Source organism: Athene noctua, chromosome 19, assembly GCF_965140245.1.
Source record: "Athene noctua chromosome 19, bAthNoc1.hap1.1, whole genome shotgun sequence".
Classification (NCBI taxonomy): Eukaryota; Metazoa; Chordata; class Aves; order Strigiformes; family Strigidae; genus Athene; species Athene noctua.
The window spans coordinates 1,948,450-1,966,949 of record NC_134055.1 but is presented as its reverse complement, the minus strand read 5'-3'; the positions used below and the strand labels follow the sequence as shown (position 1 = coordinate 1,966,949).

Genomic DNA, 18,500 nt, shown 5'->3' with positions numbered 1-18,500 from the left:
AGCCTTTGAGCTCATCGTAAGGATCCAAAAACTTTGGGCAAAGTTAACAAACAAGCCACCAAACATTCTTGATTCCAGAAACTCAATCTGTTCCCAAATGTTACACAACAGGTTGGTTTATTTTGTCCAAAAGCTGATTTCATTTTCAACACCAGACTTTGTTTACATTACACCAAGAGTGTGTAAAGGACTGACTATTCCAGATGCTTTTCAAGATGTAATCTGATGTCTCATGTAAGTTCCCCACCTATTTGCTTGTTGAAAGAGACCATCCCATTAAAAAAAAAACAAACCTGAAGAAGGAACACCGCGCTTATTATTTAGGACATACCTTAGGTTTTACACTGCTTAGGAGTCTCAGTTTTTGTTTCTGCTCTTCAAACTGGCGCCGTTTTCTTTCTTCTTCTAAGAATTTCTGCTGGTGCTCAAACCTCTTCCTGAAACAAAATGATTTTTAAAAAAATCTAAAAATTATTTTTTACGGCAAGCTTCTGCTTGATTTTTCCATTTCTTCTGTCTCAAATCTCAAATTCAGATGGCTTGGAGCACACATTTCTACTTCTTCTCAGAGCTGTATGACAGCCACTCCTAACTTCATAGATGGCCTTCAAATGCAATGGAATGATCTCAACAACATTCTACAGCCCTAAACAGACTACTTCTCTAGAGAAACTGTCAGTATTTTTACTGAGTGAATCACCCCTCCGGACTACATCTTCCCCTTAAAAAAAGAATTTCGGAAGAGTCAGTAAAGCATCACTTACTGCTGCTCCTCTGCAAACTGCTTCTGCATGTCAGGGGTGTACTGCGGGGCTGCTGGGCGCATTCCCAAGAAAGAAGCCTGTCCCATGTAAGGCATTCCAGTCGCTGGCATCGGCCCTAAGGGCATGCCACCCTGGAACAAAAGCAAGAACACAATGTCAAGATTTGGTTTTTTCCACAGAAAAAGCCCAACCACTGGTAATTACACCCTGCCAAACTGCAAACTAGGTAGGTCTCGTAAAATTAAGAGCGTTAAGACTAGTTGGATGAGCAGTAGATGGCACTCTTCCCTCTCAGTTAGGAGCTACAGTTCTGAAAGGATTTCAGAAAACCCGATGGTCTAGTCAAATGCAAAAATCAAGACTCCAAATCCATTCAACCTACCCCAAGAGCAGGAAGGTTACAGGCATCCCACAGTGCTACACGTGGTTCGGTACCACACTTTTGGGTTTTCTTGGGGTTTTTGTTTCCAACTCTAAGTGATTGCATAATAATTTTAAATTTCCTGCTGGAGGTGCACACTCCTAACCAACAACAGATGCTGCCAAAACATGGTCTAGTCGTTTTGCAAACATAGCTTATCTGCAGGTCCAAGGGAGGGAGACAGTATACAACAGCCAAGAGGAGACTTGTCTGAATAAACTGCATCTGTATTGGAAACGTTTGCTGAGAAATATATTCTGGTACGGTTACAGCAGCAAAGCTCACCTAGTAGAGAAGGGACCAGAAAATAACCTACTTTTATTACCACTCATTTTGTATTTGGTATCAGAACACGTAGGAAGAGAACAAAAGTTGTTTATTATTTTTAGACCGTCTCGCATAAAAACATCTTCCTACTATAAATTTTATAAAATTAATCTAATAAATTCCAGGTGGGGGTGGAAAGAGAAGGGAGTGTAAGGAGATGGCAAGATACAATAAATTCAATTTGTCACACAGCAATTTGGCTACAAAGCCATGCTGAAACATTAAATTTCAGCAAAGTGCAAATTTGTACATAAGCACATATTGTGCTAAATAGAAAACAAAAGATTACAAGAGAGAGAACATAATATTAGCTACTCATATTTCATTTTTATTCCTCAATTAGCAACAGCAGAGTTAAAGACAAAGTTACTTTAAGCAAGAAAAGAATAAGAATGAAACACAGGAAGTAGGGCAAATGGGAAAACCGGTCATGTGAGAAAATACAGCACGTTAAAAAGACTCCCTGCTCCCTAGAACGAGGTATTTAAAAGACAGTTTACGAATTGCCACCTACACTCAGGATACTTAATTCTATTAAGTTCAGCATCTGAGCTACAAAGGGATAGAACAGTTCAGTGAACTGGCCATAATCAATCAGGTAGTGTACACAGCCACTTCTTATCAGCTTATATAAGCCTCTTTTAAAATATTACACAATACACCACCTTAATGGTAAGTACATAAAACCAAAGCAAAAGAAGAAAAAGCGTGAAGCAAAATTAAAAAGACAGAAGCGGTATCTCGTGGGAGTTTTGAAGGATAGTTACTTAACAATTCAACACTATTACTAACCACACTTTGGAGTAGGTGGCACCTGGTAGCCTTTCAACATCTCGCTGGTGCTTTTGTTTCCTTTCCTGTTCAGAGACTGTGCTTCTCTTAACCCACTGCGCTGTCACAACATGTATCATGAAATGAAAGTTCAGATTCTGACATCTTTGTGTGGGCTATAATGTCCGAGTTACTTTAAATATTACTGATGCTGTCCGTACACTACACCCTCACTTCTCTCTATTCTACAACAGTGAGTAATGTATGTGAAACTCCCCCACTCTATCTATGCAGATCTCAACAAACCCCGGAGAATTCTTTATCATAAGAACTATCTTCAAAGAGAATACTACAAAACATGATGTCCCACTACAGACTAATACCCACACTTGCTTCAGGTCCTAGCCAAGTTCCACCCTCTTACCCCACCGTGGTTGTGAGAGGACTATGGCACCAGCTGTCACCTTTCAGGCAAGCACCAAGGTACCTCATTTCAGTCCCCGTTCCACGGCCACGCACCTGCATGGTCATGGGTCCAGGAGGCATCTGAGAACCGTAATTCATTCCCATCATGCCTGGCAGATTGGACTGCATGACAGGAACCATTGGAAATCCTTGCTGTTGCATAGGAATCATCCCTACAAGGAAACATTAAACAAGGTAAGCTCCCAGTTAGTGTTAAAGGTTTTTTTCCCCCCTGTTGGGTTTTGTTTGTTTGTTTACCCTAAAGCAGCAAAGGAAAGGAAAAAACCTCTCAGTCTTGCTGGATTGTTTAAAAAAATGAAAAAACATGCTACACTGCAGGCAGCCACAGAATTTCCTTAGTTTAGACAGTGGTCAGCCTAAGGAAAGAAACGTTATGGGGCTTTCCCAATAATTAAGCTGATGAATTCTCCCACCATCCTAAGGATTCTCTGTGGGTTTCTTCCCGTTTGATTTTTGAAAGGGTCATTTCCAATTAACAAGATCTAATTAACCAGGTTGAGTGATGCTGATAATTGTCCGTTTCTCTTGAAAGGGAAAAACTTACAAACCGGCAGCTTTTGAAGACAAGTCTTGGGAAATAAACTCATCGTTTCACAAGGCAACCTCATACTCTGATCACGCTGGATAATTTGTCTGCAGGTTAATTAACCCACTACATATATTAGAATAGTTACAATATTTGTCAGTATAAGCTAAACTTCAACAACATTGGACAAATCAAGTTGGAATGCATTAATACACTAAATAAAGCCAAGTGGATTACATTTTAGTATTTTCGTATCTCATATTTTGCTACCTTGGGAGAAATACACCAACTACATTTGTTACCAGCAGACCGTGAGATAACTGTGCATAACTGAACATCACACACGAAACTGCTCCAGGAAGGACGCAACACACTCGGGAATAATCCATAAATTAGTCCCCGAGACTTTTTATAAGAAAACTCTCCACTTTCCCTACAAGTTCTCTCCGTATTTTCCATTAATTAAACAGCACTGCAACAGGAATGAGAACAAAGGTAATTTAAGGCTGAGGCTCTCCTATTGTATTAATACTTTCCACACAGGTTGTGACTCTTGTCCCAGGGTCTTGCTGTGCTTTGTAAATATTTACCAGGTCTTGCAACACCCACACAATATGGGTATACACAGCTGGTAGATGAAGCATAAAGAGGTTAAATACCACACTCAAAATAACACAAAAATCTTAAAGGCAAATTCAGGTTAAAAACAGAGACGTAATTTTCCTACACCTTTAATCTAGCATTCTGGTAACACTGCTTCCACAACGCATAAAAAGTGTTATAAATAGAGTTGCAAGAGTCAGCTTACCAGTACTGAATTCAAGGAGAAAAACAGCTATGGAGTTCAATTAATAATCACGCTTCTGAGTATCAGTGCAGCACTATTTTAAGTTGTTTAATCCATCTAAACAAAGAAAGGAACTTTGTGCTCAAAATTTTAAGTTCATACATACCTTGAGGGGGGCCTAAACCACCAGCGACAGGAAACATGAAGCTGGAGGAGGAAAAAAAGAGTCCATGAAAGTCTATCATTTTAGTGCAAATATAAATGAATGAAAAATCTACCTCAACTTGCACATCAACACCACTCCCCCAAAGCCTCCCACCTCCTGGTCAGCACTTTCATCCGCTCCTGCAGGTCTCACAGAACCCAGCCCCACCATGGGGAAAAGGCCGCCCCCTCCCAGGGATCCCCCAAAGCACTGGAGAGTCCCACCAGCACCGTCAGCACTGTCACAGGCTGCAAAGCTAGGAAGAAATAGATCTTATCCTCCACAGCAGCACTAAAATGGCTTTGACTCATCGACATCACCCACAAGAGAGTTTCGGCACCTACGCAGGTTGGTAACAGGTCAGTTTGTTAGTGTAGGCTAGGCCTCCGAGCTCCGCAGAATGAATAAGCATCTCCTGTTGGAAGTATCTGATTCAGCAAGACCATTAACTGCACCAGACAATAGTTTTCAGCTGCTTAGTAACAGTTTTCTGCAGAGAAATAAACTATCCATGAAACCCCATCACTCCTGCGTTTTTGCCCCCTTTGAAACACTAAGTATTACCAAATAATGGAGTTTCTATTTTCTCAGTTACATCTAATCACAAGAAAAATAGTGCCTTGGAATAAATAGTCATTCAAGTATCAAGGGCCGAGTGCACCTGGAGGAAGAACTGTTAAAATTTCAGCTGGAATCATAATGGAAATTGCTAGCCCTTGCTTTCAAACGGAAGCATGTGCTGTGCTGCCAACCAGCAAAAAAGGACCTAGTTTAAACATCTCATTTGCAAGCAACTCTCAGAAAACCCACGTCAGCAGTAATTTACCAAACAAGAACCTCACTCAGTGTCCCAAGCAGCTATTACATCAAAATGCCATGAAAGAGAAACACACTTATAGATATTCAATATTCCTCAGCCTGAGAGGGTGGATGTAAAAGAAACTGCCTAAGAGTAAAGGAGAAAATGCGATCATAAATGACTGCAGGCAGTTTTTCAAAACCTGCAGGAAGTTCCGAAAGCCAACCTGGTTTATAAATATGAAAGAGCTGTGTAATATGAGTAGCAAGATAAAATAAGGGATTTAAATTATGCATTTATCCAGGAGCAAGTTGCACCTACCCACTATACAGACAGCAGGTTACATGGTCACCAAGACAACCCGTATTACTCTTCATTTTATCCCCTAACTCAGAATCTTCTTCCTACCGAAGCTGCTTCTTTTACCCTGTCCACTATGCGCTAATTTCACCTTCCACAATAACACACATCTACTCCTTCCACCAGGTCTTATTGTCCTCAATCACCACAATTTTTGGTTTCTCTCTCTGAAGCGCCGTGCAGACACACGCTACCTCATCTCAAAACGAGCGCTGGGCTTCTCCAGATCAGGTTCGATCCACACAGCTCACACTGTGGCCAAGGTCTAGTCAACTGACTGGTGTTCGGTACGGTCATTTTTAGTCCACTCCTTAGCATACAAATATTAACACCATGAAGACAATGAGCTGACTGAAAACCACGAGGGACCCGTGACTGTACTCCGGTGTTGGTCTGAAAAGCTGTTTTCTCCACTCAGGGGCTGAAACCCAGTGAATTAACTGGATTTTTGCCTGCATTTAGTTTCACCTATGGAAACAGTTGTCAGTACAGAGTGCCTCCGCGGCAATATACCCCCTCAAAACGTGTGCAAGTTGAGACGTGTAGAGCCAGATCTGCAAGTGCAGCAATTTTAGGCATAATAAAAATACACCATTCTTAGTTTAGTCAGAATGATGAGATATTAAAAGTTATTTTTGAGAAGCTCACAAGTATGGAAAAGTGTTCGTAGCTTTGTGTTCTCTCTTCTTGTTGGCGAATCTAGTCAACGAGAATTCTTCCAAATCAGCAAATGTAACGTAAACTGAACAAGCATAGCAAGGTACCACTGCTTGTTGGAAGTAAATAAAGGCCAGACTATTAAATATTTATTCCTTTCTACAGAGCTTCTGATTTATTTATAAGTCTCTGTTGAAAAAAAAAAAAAAACAACAACAACAAAAAAAACACAACTCTGCAGCTAATTAGAGGGTACTGGGAGAAGAGTAAGTTAAAAGTAGTAAAGCAAGCTCCTGCAGCACAGCGCTCTGTACGTGCGGCTCGGATTCATCATGGACCTCACTCCAAAATTTAGCCGTGCAATTGCCAGCATCAGCCACACACGCTCGTACATAAACCCCGTCAACTTCTTTATTCAAGCAACAGGAACTTTAGTTCTAAACTGCTTTTCTGAGATGCAAAATAAAAGCCCACACGCTTCTAGTTAAAGTGGCTGAGTCTCATCGCTGGGAAAGCAAAGCTAGGGCACAGGCATTAGAGATTAACTGAACCTCTACAGAAAACCACTGAACTAATGACTAGGTAGCGATAGAAGCAACGTCACAAGTAACTTACTTTTAAAGAAAACATTTTAATTCATATTACCTCACACCACCACCACTGACAGGAGAATTAAAAACAAACAGAAAAAATCAGAAGAGTCTCTGTTGTTTGGGGTTTTTTTTTAAAAAAAAAGACAAGCATGATAAATTAAGCTGTCTGTAAGGACCAATACACTATTTGGGAGCTAAAAGAACACTTACAGCCAGCCAACCATATCTCTAAAACGATCAAATACACTTTCCAGACAATGGAAACCTTTATGACCCCAGATGTTTAAAATATATAGATTTGATGACGACTATGAAACATGCTATTTTAGTATAGCTTCTTTTTATTTCCACAGTGGATTTAAATGCACCTGCAGACATTGCTGTTGTTCTCAAAAGCAGAAGCATTTTTCCACCCAGGTTCATGTAACTAGCCATACTACTTTGGATAACACAGTAAGAAAGTGTAATATATGTGATACACTGCACAAAGTAGAATAAGGAAAACGAAGCTATTACCCCACAATATAACTCTTAAAGTAGTAATATAAAACAAAATTCCTATCAGGTATTTTAAATACGGAGCTTCAAAAAAACCCATAAACAAACCAACTGCTTCAGTCAAAATGCAGGAGCGTGGAGCAAAGCAACTCCTTTTCTGTATTCATGCTTCACTGTAAAAGCTCCAAACTACCCACATTTTCCTATCTACAAGTGGATTTTTAAACCTCTTAATTCCCAGTCAGTACAACCTTATCAACACAGCATAGACTGTCATGTATTTTTGAATGGCAGAAATTCACAATTGGTGAAACAAGGCAAAGGACCCACAGACACGGAGAATGGAGCTTTTTCTCTACCTCCAGACTTTGTTCTCAAAGAATACCAAAATACGAACAAAGGGAAACAATGATTTTTAAATCCTTTTATTTTCCAAAACCTATAGTCTGCTGATAACATTTTTATTACTTTCCCATTAAACTGCTGAACAGGCAGCGTTGATGTAAGAGGTTAGATGGTTTATCCAGCCCCTTGCAAGAACTGTTTCGGATTTATATACACGGGGAAACACAAAGACAGGGTCCCATCCCTTCCCCAGCACGCACAGGCAGTCACATACGCTTCTCTTTTCTCTTCCCAAGCGCTCCAGACCCCTTGGATGCTTCTTCCCCAACACAGAGCAGCGACCCAGCTCGGAGAGCTGACAGGGACACCCCAGACCTGTGTCCTGTGAGTGAAGGTCACCCCAGCACAGACCCCCCCCATCCTCCCGTTCCCAGGAACGCTGACAAAACCACAGGCTCAGATATCCAAGACGACTCCACAAACTTATTTGTCAAAAGCAAAATATACCCAGTCTTCCCAGAAGTAGGACAACAGATAAATAAGCACGCAAGAGCCTACGTTTAAAAAAAAAGAAATTACTAATTCTTCAAAGGTAGAGAAATACAGCTTCCTAGCCTTCCCAAAACCACAACGACACGCTCACACATCTCTTTCACCGCTGTTTCTTTTCCCTGACACCATTCCTCAGCCCTTTGTGGGACGGAGGGGATGAGAAATCCCCTCGCAGCAGCAGCAGCAGGCGAGCAGAGGCTCCGTCCTGCAGCAGCCACAAACCTGCCCGATGGCGATAACCAACATTTATCGCTGCCGACACCAGCGGCACAGGGCTGCCGAAACCCCCAAACCCTTTTCCACCCCAAGATTTGAGATTGCGGCCGCGGAGCCTGATGGCAAGTGGGCTACAACTGCCCAAGCCCAGACGAGCTGGGGGATAAGATGGGCTCCCGAAAGGCAAATACATCCCGGCAAAAAGGCTGTGTCCCCCACACCCTGCCTGGGACCCCCACACCCCGCCTGGGCCTCGACCCCTCTGCCCCCACATCCCACTGCACCCCGAGCCCGCACCCCACGAGTCTCCCCCTCACCTCTGCCCCCTCATCGCCCGCCATCTCTGCCCCCACACCCCACCCGTCCTCCCCCCCCTCCACAGCCGCCTCTCGCCCTTCACCCCCGGGGGCCGCAGCTCCCCAGCCCCGCTCCCGACACACACACCCCCCCCCCCCGGCGCCGTGCTCCGCCATCACCCACCTGCCGGCCCCGGCCGCGCCGCCGCCCGCCGCCCCGCCGGCACCCCCCGGGCCGGGTCCCGGCCGCAGCGCCATCTTCCCGCTCCGGCCCCGGCAGCCGCTGTCAGCTGAGCGGCGGCGGCTTCCGGGGCCGGGCCCAGGCGCGGCCCGCCCAGGCGGGAACACACCCCCGGCGGCCGGGGAGGGGGCCCTGCCTTCTCCTCAAGAACGCTTTTAAAACCCAGGCGGTGCGTTGGTAAAGTCAACTCCAGGCGCCTCAAAATCTCTTTGCCGCCAAAAAGTGCCGCCCTTCCGCCCGAAGGTGAAGGGGACGCGGGGCTGGGGGGCGGTCGTGGAAATACTCTATTAGTAACCTGCCAGCCAAAAACCTCAGAAATACCGTGCTGAGGGGCGGTGGGATGGTCCCACAGTTGTGCAGGTCAGCCTAAGCTTGCTGAAATACAAAAGCGTGAAGTCCTGGGGCTGGTCCTTACCCTTGGGCAAAGAGGGTGGCACAGCGTGAGAGGCCGTCGGCGCTTCCCAAGGGAGTAAATCCTGAAAAAAGCCACTGTTTAAGCGTCTCAATAAGTGAAAAAAAAAAAAAAAATCACACTAAAATCAAACCCAGCCTGAGAAAAAGTGCTACACAAAATTTAAGCTCTCACTTTGAAACTAAGTCTCTCAAAAAGGGAACTGTAGCACCTTCTTCTGCAGAATTAAATTGCACAAAGCTGCTCATGATCAAAGGCTGTTGTTTTCTCTCCTGCTACCATTACCAGAATAAGCACCTAAAGGTGAATATCAGTAATTTAATTATTAAACATATTCCACATTGTACTGATCATCAGTATCTTGCAGCAGGCAACTTGGCATTTATCTGAATATACAACTTCATTTTTACTAAAATATACAGGAAAATTCGTTCATAGATGTCAAAATGAAAACATTCTTTCCTCTACAACCCAAATATAAGATGCAATTCTGCAACCAAAGCAAAACCACCTCTAACTCAGGAATAAGCAAAACAGGATGCAGAATCTTCACCAGTTTCTCACAAAACGCCACAGTTGTCAGGCGGGCAGAGCCATTAACAGTGCCCTGCTGTAAATGAGTTACACAGACCGGGCATCCATTTCCAAGTTGGATTCAATACGACAAAGGAAGAAAACAATCCTGTACAGCAGGATTATAGTTGCAAAGCAGCAGCTGTTCCTGCACTACCAGAATTCTGACACAACAGTGGACTGAGAAGATGAGGAGGTGGAAAGTGTGTGGAGTCCGGACTTTCTGTGGAGCAGGCTAAGGAATAATGCCTGCAGATTTGGGCTGTAAAGACAGGCAGGTTTCACTACTAGAATCATTTATGACCTTGTTTATTCAGCTTTGAGGCTTAAATAAGAAACAGTACAAAATTACTAGAGTTTAGGTATGTAAACATAATCGTTATTTCAAAATGATTAATAGAAGAAAAAAAGGAGAAGCAAGGCTTTACTTTCACATATAATACAAGTGGATGTGGTTTGGGTTTGGTTTTTAAAGTGGCCAGGGAAGTCTGACAGCTCCACTTATCAAGCCTAACAGTAAGCTTTGTGTGTTTTCTACCACTGAATCTTCTGGAAGTCTGGCAAATTTATTAGGGATGAACTGAACACAGAACTGACACTATTTCCACAGAGAAATATAAAACTGTGTGACAGTAACACAAATAGATGCTATTTTTGAACTATTGTTCAGAAACACGAGGCATTTACTGCAAGAGCACATGCTTCAGCTTCTATGAGAAGCACCCAGGAATCCACTATTGGTATTTCAGTAGAGACTTTCTTGCATGTAAACATCCATCCTCACCCAGAAGAAAATATAAGAAATATCTTTCTCCCTTCCCCTTTGCTGCTGTCTTCGTTCTTCTGTTCTTCAGTACAGACACAGGCATCAGCCTCAGGCTCAGCAGTCTGTTGCAATTCAGCTTTTTGAAGCAGTCTGTAATTCACCACCACTTTTATCTTCTTTAACCTTTTTTCCCTTAATATTTTCCTTCGTAGTCTTCCTACAAGAAACACATTGGAGACCAAGACACCTGAACATAATAGATGAAGTATACAGCAGTGACACAGACAGGAGTTATTTTCTATTGTATTAATGCTGCTGAATATATATCCTTTACTAGCACCACTCCAAAGCGTGGGTAAGTGTTCTTTATGACTTCTGCTATAACAAACTGCTACACACTGGTCTCCTGTGAACTCCAGCCACTACAACTTAAGATCTGATTCTTGTGTTAATATTCCATGCGTTAAAGTGGAAGCCAGCCCTTTGCCAGAAGAGGAGCCACTAGGTTCTGTCAAATGATAGCTAGTCTGCAGGCTGGCTTTAAGGCCAGTGGTTTAAACTCAGCTTGCTATCACCTGATACATGGCACCACGTGAGGCAAACTGACGGCATTAAGCCAGTTTCCAGCAGACAGATAACTGACACTGAAACTTCACCATTACTAACACCACCGTGACTGGCTGGTCCACCCAAACAGGTTATTGGTTACTTTGGAGAAAGCTTGCTGGGCCTTTTCTGGATAAACAGCATCTCTTACCTCCTCTTGAGAAAAACCTACTTACATTTTTCTTCTGGCATTTTTTAAGAAGCACTGAGGGGTGGTACAAATGGATTCTCTTGCCAATGGTTTCTTAATTAATTTCTTCTTTTGTTTGCTGAGAACGATATTTAGTGAAGAAGAATTAAATTACTTTAAAGGGTAAAGATTAATATCCAAAGTAAATAAAATTGATAATTAAAAACTTTACAGGTCACTAGGGATTTATGGGTCCGAATATATTTTCAGTGTTTACTCCAAGATTAGTTCAGCTATGTTATCTCCAAGACATTCAAACAAACTTTATTTTAACATAGAAGTCTAATCTGTATATATATACACATATAAGGGTTTCTAGCTTTAGAAACTATTAGAAGTTATGAAAAACTGTGGGAAGAAGCACTGATTAAAACCCTATTTATCTATATGCATACATCAATTTTTCTAAAGGTAACTCAGAGTAAAGGACTTTCTTCCATGTGTCAGAAGCCCAATTCATGAGTATGGGCCTAAGAACTCTAAAGCAGATTTCAGGGAACATACAGAAAAACAGTGATCTCCAGGAAAACCGTAAGTCAAGAATTCTTTTGGTTTCCATTTTTATCTGGGTAAAAACCTGCCACCCCCACTCTGTCCAACATTCCTTTTGTAGCTCAACTGCAACTGTACTGGAAACAACTATATCTTTTGCAACCCTTATACCACCAGCACCACTCGTGCAGGCTTTTAGAAAATGAGAAACAAACTGGTAAACTATTCCAGGGAACATACCTTTGGAGTTTGGGAAAGTGTTTTATGTAGTCTGGCACAGGGCAGCCAGCTCGCTGAATAACACTGGCTATACTGGAAAAGAGAGGAGGGAGGAGATTAACTCTGGCAGCCACTGCTTGGAGAAGAGATAAGCATCTTCTGTGGAAAATGATAATCCCTAACCACTGCCTGTCTTGTTGTGGGTTTTTTTTTAAAGCAAGAAATAAAGACGCAAAAGCCAGTTTCAAGTAAGGTGAGGAAGAAACAAGACATGAGAGGCTTAAATGAAACTAATGACTCTGTTCGGATAGTTCAAACAAATTGAAATTTTAGGCAAGTACCATCTTCAAGGAGATGAAGAATAAGCAGTGAGTCAAAACCGAGAATCATACCACGGAATTTTGGACACAAGGAAGTTAAAGAACTGGATTAGAAAACCTAAAGCCCAGCATGAGGTAGTCAGTCATACTTTCTACACAACAAATGATTCAGGAAAACCAGAACAAAGGTAGTTGTAAAGATTGTTGAACCTGCCCTTTAGCGAGGTTCAGGTTCACTGAAAAGCACTCCCAAGTAAACCATCACGTTCTCGTTACCAGCAACAGGACTGAAAGCAGTGAAAGTAAGCTCGTGTCTCTCTTGCTGCGTTGGTGAAAATGTTAAACCTGAAAACGTTCTCGGGCTTTCCCATACCATGGTACCACCCTGCAGTTCCACAGAACTCAAAACAAGAGTTCTCTCTCTTTTTGTAAGAGCTTTTTTACAGCAGCACGGGGTTTCCAGAGCGTGGCCATACCGTGCTTACAAGGTGTGTGGTACCAGACACAACCACATGGTTCAGCAGTACACTATAAAAATCCCCCCCAAAAACATTTTTGCTGTATCGTGTTTCCAATTTACCTCCGTAATAAAGGTTTATCATCTTCTGTAAAAAAAGTGACTGCTTTTCCCGTGTGGCCTGCTCTTCCCGTACGACCTGTCAAACACAAAGTACAGCTTTTACTTTAAATATCTCCCTTTATCGTACTCCTCTTCACAGCCCCAGCCTCCTGGCATGTTAGTATACCAAACATACTACCAAGCAGCCGATCCCCAAAGATTGTTCCTATTGAATGAAAGCACGGGTATGTCTGAAGCATCTAAATATTTAAGGTTCATAGAAGACTGACCAAAAAGTAACGCAGTTGTACTGAAAGTTGAGCTCAGACAAACTGGCTCAAGTGATCTAGAAGCAACAGAGGAGGCTTGGTTTCAGGATTTTCGCTCATGCACAAGAGCATCTACATTAAAGATCTAGGAAATGAGAAAAAGGACATAATTCGGGAACAATCACTCACCTATCCTGTGGATGTACTCCACTGCACTCGTTGGCAAGTCATAATTGATGACCATATTCACTCCTTTGAAGTCAATTCCGCGAGCTAGCAAGGCTGAGCAGATAAGCACCCAGATCTTCCCAGCTCTGAAACTGTGTACCACGTTATCTCGCTAGGAAAAGGAAAGAAAGGTCCTTGGAAACAGCCGAATTAACAATTTGAGAAAGGAGGTGAACTTGTTTCCTGAAAGCTGTCATGATGTTAACAAATAAAACTAAACCTCTAAACAAAAACCTGCAGCAATTTATTGCCAGACTTACCCTAAGTTACATTTCAACAGTCCTGATTTCACCTTTCTTTCTAAATTGCTTCTTAGAAAGGAATTATGTCCTCCTACCTGTTGCTGAGTTTTGTCTGCATGGATAACATCCACGTTGATGCCTTCGTAAATAAGTTCATGGAAAAGCTCTTTAGCCCTCTCAATAGACTGTACAAAAACAAGGACTGGAGGAGCAAAACCCTGCAAAAGAATAAGCTTGTCTAAGGTTCAAGTCCTTTTCCTACTGTTATTGGTTGCAGACACTGAGCTACTGAAGAGACTTAACCAGTCCCTGTATTTTACACCTCAGGGGACCTTTCTTTTTTTTTTTTGACCAGCTCAATCTTTGGGAGTCGGAACTAAGCAAGTTCAGCTCCGCTGCCTTTGACGGAATGGTTCCTAACTTAAGCATCATTTTAATCTACAAAGAGATTTTTCTTCCACCCAATGCAAAGAACTCACCTCACATGGCCAAGTAAAATCAAACAGACTATTAATACAAAGCGTTCTTAAGCAAGACTCAAATATACAACCAAGAATGGGGAACACTCTCAGTTTTTATAGGTAGTGTGCTGATTCTTCCCCTTGTACAGATTTGGACAACACTTTAACATGTGTCACAGAGAAGTCTTTGCCTTAGGAAATGATAAGTCTGACACACGGCTCAGTTCTGTAGTAAGCAGAACATAATCTCTCCAAAATACCTTTTTAACAAGCTCTCTCATTGCCGTTAGCTTTCCTGTCTCAGATCCAACAAACAACAGCTCCTGTTCTACCGTCTCCGCCGCAGAGTTTCTGAAACCAGATATCCAACATAAGTGTGATAGTGTTGAGAGTTTATTTATTTATAAACACTAAAACCCATAAAATATTACCTGGTGAACGAGAAATATTGCACAGCAAACTTATTTCCCCCGTACCCGCTTCTAAGATTAATGGCTACTTGATGATAAAGTAATGGGTAAAGGAAAACAACACGTGTCCCAACATGTGAAAGAGATCTATATGCCTACACAATTTTTTTCTGGAGACAAACAGCCTGCAGTACTAACAATGGACACATAAAACCAAGCAGCTTGATGACGCAAAGAAAACAAATAATTTGACCAGAAAAGGAAAGAAACCATGAGAGTCGGAGGACAACTGCACACCCACCTTGCTCCAACAGACACCAGAACAACACTGTCAAGGTTGAGTTTACACCACTCCTCTACATCATGCGCAAAGGTTGCGCTGAACAAGGCTCTTCTCACCACGTGGGATGTGCACGCCAGGAAGATGGAGGCCAGCTGGTCTCGGAACCCCGACTTCCCATCTTCAAACAGTTTGTCTGACTCATCCACCACCAGCCACTCCACACTAGGAACAGAGAGACTTTCTTTTCAGTAGGAGTCACTTGAGGAGAAGACAAAAGTTCTAAGAAACCATCACACCATCAGCACGCATCCGCTTTTCAGCGGCAAAACTAGTACCAAAGCCAGATTTGAGAAAGAATCTTGGTACCTGGTCAAGTCTATCGCTGGAGGATCTTGTTTCAGCAAATAGATGAGTCTGTTCGGAGTAGTAACTAGTATATCTGTAGAAAGAACAAACAAACAAACAAAAAGGGCCAAACATTTAAAAAGACACAAAATAAACCAGACTAACAGGGCCCTGAGAAGCACAAGTTCCAACCCCAGCTGCTAGAGGTACAATTTAACAGAGTCCACTGTCAGGCTCACTTCCTATTTCTTCCATGCCAACTACTTTTTTAGTGTTGAGCAATAGATTGCACATCTTGAGTGGTATTAACCAATCTCTGCAAAACCACAGAGGCCAGAAGAGGAAGGTCAGTGACATTTTTTAAATTTTTAGAAGCACTTCAGCAGTTAGAACAGTTACCAAATTTCTTAGAAGACTTGGGCCCAAACTTCTTTGCAGCTTCAGCTGCCTTGTGAATCATATGTATTCTGAAGCCTGTCCCCTCAGCCAACTTCACCAGCTCCCGATGTGTCTGAAAAGGCAGCAGCAAAGATTAAATTTTCAAACCGAGCTGATTAGCTCTTACCAGAAAAACTACAGTCCTAAAGATCCAGCTTCAAACATCACCCTGACTTCAGTGTTAAGAGAAAGCTGACTAGTTTTCTGAGCATAATAAAACGAAGCTTCCTAACATGTACTATACACCTGGAAGTTCTCACAAGCCTGACTACCATATTTTGGCTCTAACGATGTAGCTCCCATAAGCCCCGTGTCCCATTTGAATAAAATTGGAACTCTGCCCCAAGTTGTAATTTTTATTTCAGCTCAGTAACAAAGCTTCAATATAAAGTAATTTGTTGAAATTCTGTGTTTGTCTCAGATAAGTCTCTTGCCGTAATCTCAAATATAAAAGTAGGTATTAAGAGCACCTAAGCATTGGGCAGTTTTAAAATACGATCAAAGAACCCTGAACCTCTAATCTAATCATTTAGATTAGACTGAGATACTGGATATGTAGCTATTTCACAGAAGACAAAGGACTTATCAGAAAAAAAAGCTAGTTTAAACGTTTCTCTTATCTGAGGGTAATAAATGGAAAAAATATTTACTAAGCTGCTATTTTACCAATTCAGAGTGAAAACTTCTAAGTACATCGATATGACAACAATCCCTTCCCCCTCAACACACACCTGGCTAGCAAGTTCTCGGGTAGGTGATATGATCAGGGCTCTGAATCCTTTGTTCCTCGGTTGTTTCAGATGAGTTAAGAGAGGAATACAAAATGCCAGTGTTTTTCCAGACCCTGTAGGAGCTGAAGCTAGAAGTTCTCGACCCTATAAGAAGAAACAGGAAGGGTGTTATACTTTACTGGAAGAAAAAAACAACCAGCCACAAAAGTCACCTTCATAAAGATTAATGCTACAAACTAACCCAAAATACATAATAATAATGCAGTGGCTAAGATCTGAACTCTGATGAAGCTGATATATCTCTGAAGCTGTGCAACTAACCGCTGCCATGACCCTAAAGAGAGGCCACCCTCCAAATTCGCCCACGCTCTCTGTAATGAAATGCAGTACCAGGAAACGTACATGAAGCATGACGGGAATCGCCTGCATCTGGATGGGCGTTGGGACCTGGAAACCAGCAGCTTGAATATTCTCCATGATTTTAGGGTGGACTTTGTATTCCTTTTGAAGTTGATCAAACGTGGCAATAGGGTCAGGAAGATCTGTTCCTTGAACATTAATCCTGTGTTGATTTCTGAAGCGATTAATCTAAAAGGCAAAAGACAAACTCTTTCTTTTTTTCACAGCATAAAGCTAAACATGTGTGGCTTCCCCTTCTGGCTATTTTCCCCATATTCAGTCACTTTCCTCCCAAGAGAAGCTACCACAAATAAACCTCAATTTTCAGATGAAGCACGCACAGAAACTAAGTAATCTGTTGCTACATTAGAATTCCACGGTCATACCTTTTCTCTTCTCAAGCGTTCAAGTTTTTCTGCAGTAGGTTTTTTGTCTTTCGCATCTTCAAATTTTGCTTCCAGAGAAGACATCCACTTTATTCCATTGCTTTCTGACAATTCTGGCATCAATGCTGCTTCTGGAAGTTTCAAAAAATTGAAATTTCCATTAGTAAAATCTGGACAAAGATTAATTAGTTAAAAAAGACACCTCAAAATCTTTTTTCTCTCAGTCTCACTAAGGTTAATAAAGACTTCAGAAGGATGGCAACCACATCCCCATACCTTAACACCGAATTATTATTAAACCCAATTATTTTATCAGCTCTTACACTGGTCAGCCAAGGAACCCAGAAGCCTTTTTATTTTTTTTTTTTCTGGCAAAATGAGCCACAGTACCCACAGATTTAAAGTAAACTGGAACAAGAAGCATGAACCTCATCAGGGAATTCTGCCAAGGAAACACATGCGTGTATATAAATACCTCGTGTCTTTTTCTTTTTTCTTTTCCCTTCACTGCTTTCTGCCGTTCTTTTTCTCTTTCCTGCCATCCCTCTGTCGCTTTTCCCTGCGCCATGCTCCTTCTGCAGCTCTCCACCCTTTACCTCCTCTCCAGCCCCTGCGAGCCCCCAGTCCTGCTCGGCAGACCCCAGGGGCGCTTCCTCCTTGCGCCCGAAGAAGTCAAGGCTCTCCGGCGAGATGCCGCCGCTCCCCTTTAGCACCTGGGGGAGCAAGAAGGAAAACGATGCGACGGACCCGGGCAGATGCCAGCGCCTCCCCGGCCGCCACCACAGGGCCGCAGGGACCCGCCGCGCGGACGGAACGGGGCCCGAGGGGGCCTTATCGCGGAGGAGACAGAGCCCAGGCCCGTCCCAGCCTCTCCCCGGTGTCTCCGCACCCCAAATCTTCGCGCATCTTGCCCGAAGCGCCGCACATCAAAGCGAGCACCGGCGCCCAAGCGCCGGAACAGCTCCTGCGCCTCCATAGCGCCGCGCGCCTCCCAGCACGCACCGCGGCGCCCCCCGGAAGGAGCGAGGACTTCCGGGGCGCGGAGGCGGGGCCGAGCGCGCGCCCGCCCCGGTAGCCTAGCAACCACCCCGCGGGCTGTCATGGCGTCGGGCTTTAGGCCTCACTAGGCCCGGGGCACCGGGAGAAGCCGCCCCAAGGCAGGGCCGGCCTAAGTCCTGGGGGGGGTCCGGGCCAGCTGTTTCTTTCTTTAAAAAAAAAAAAAGTTTAATCATCTGCATGAGGTCTAAACGACTCACAAATCTCAAATCCGGCATATGAGCCGTAAAACTGTTCGACATCTTTACAGGCCGATCGCAGCGTTTTGTCC

At 43.1% G+C, this 18,500-nt stretch overlaps 2 protein-coding genes across 9 annotated transcripts in view; both read right to left on the bottom strand.

Moving 5' to 3' along the window:
• The window catches only part of SYNRG (synergin gamma), a 43,315-nt gene extending 34,442 nt beyond the window's left edge, over positions 1-8,873 (bottom strand). For 6 of the 8 annotated variants that reach the window (XM_074923282.1, XM_074923284.1, XM_074923285.1 and 3 more), the window contains exons 1-5: positions 8,752-8,861; positions 4,249-4,289; positions 2,803-2,921; positions 765-895; positions 332-437 (exon numbers count right to left, since the gene is read on the bottom strand). In XM_074923282.1, the coding sequence (XP_074779383.1) occupies positions 332-437; positions 765-895; positions 2,803-2,921; positions 4,249-4,289; positions 8,752-8,861 (507 nt within the window). Of the gene's footprint in view, positions 1-331; positions 438-764; positions 896-2,802; positions 2,922-4,248; positions 4,290-8,751 lie in introns of all 8 variants that reach the window. The other 2 variants (XM_074923283.1, XM_074923286.1) reach the window with 1 other exon arrangement.
• A 1,259-nt stretch (positions 8,874-10,132) lies between these two features.
• Positions 10,133-18,163, bottom strand: DDX52 (DExD-box helicase 52). Its single transcript, XM_074922667.1, has 15 exons — positions 18,063-18,163; positions 17,649-17,886; positions 17,174-17,304; positions 16,791-16,976; positions 16,389-16,532; positions 15,619-15,730; positions 15,241-15,313; positions 14,893-15,096; positions 14,442-14,532; positions 13,816-13,938; positions 13,440-13,590; positions 13,003-13,078; positions 12,124-12,195; positions 11,378-11,470; positions 10,133-10,812 (listed from the first exon to the last, which is right to left on the bottom strand). Exons 1-15 carry the CDS (start codon positions 18,147-18,149, stop codon positions 10,728-10,730), a joined length of 1,866 nt encoding a protein of 621 aa, XP_074778768.1. The 5' UTR covers positions 18,150-18,163; the 3' UTR covers positions 10,133-10,727.
• Between the last annotated feature and the right edge of the window lie 337 nt (positions 18,164-18,500).

Bases quoted from the DNA above. Each gene is read 5' to 3' on its own strand.
- DDX52 (XM_074922667.1), bottom strand. From the start codon at position 18,149: ATGGAGGCGCAGGAGCTGTTCCGGCGCTTGGGCGCCGGTGCTCGCTTT. The intron at 13,939-14,441 runs GTATTTTGGAGA...ATTCTTTTGCAG, and splicing joins TGAGAGAGCTTGTTAAAAAG to GGTTTTGCTCCTCCAGTCCT. The intron at 13,079-13,439 runs GTGAGTGATTGT...TGTGTTTGACAG, and splicing joins GGAGTACATCCACAGGATAG to GTCGTACGGGAAGAGCAGGC.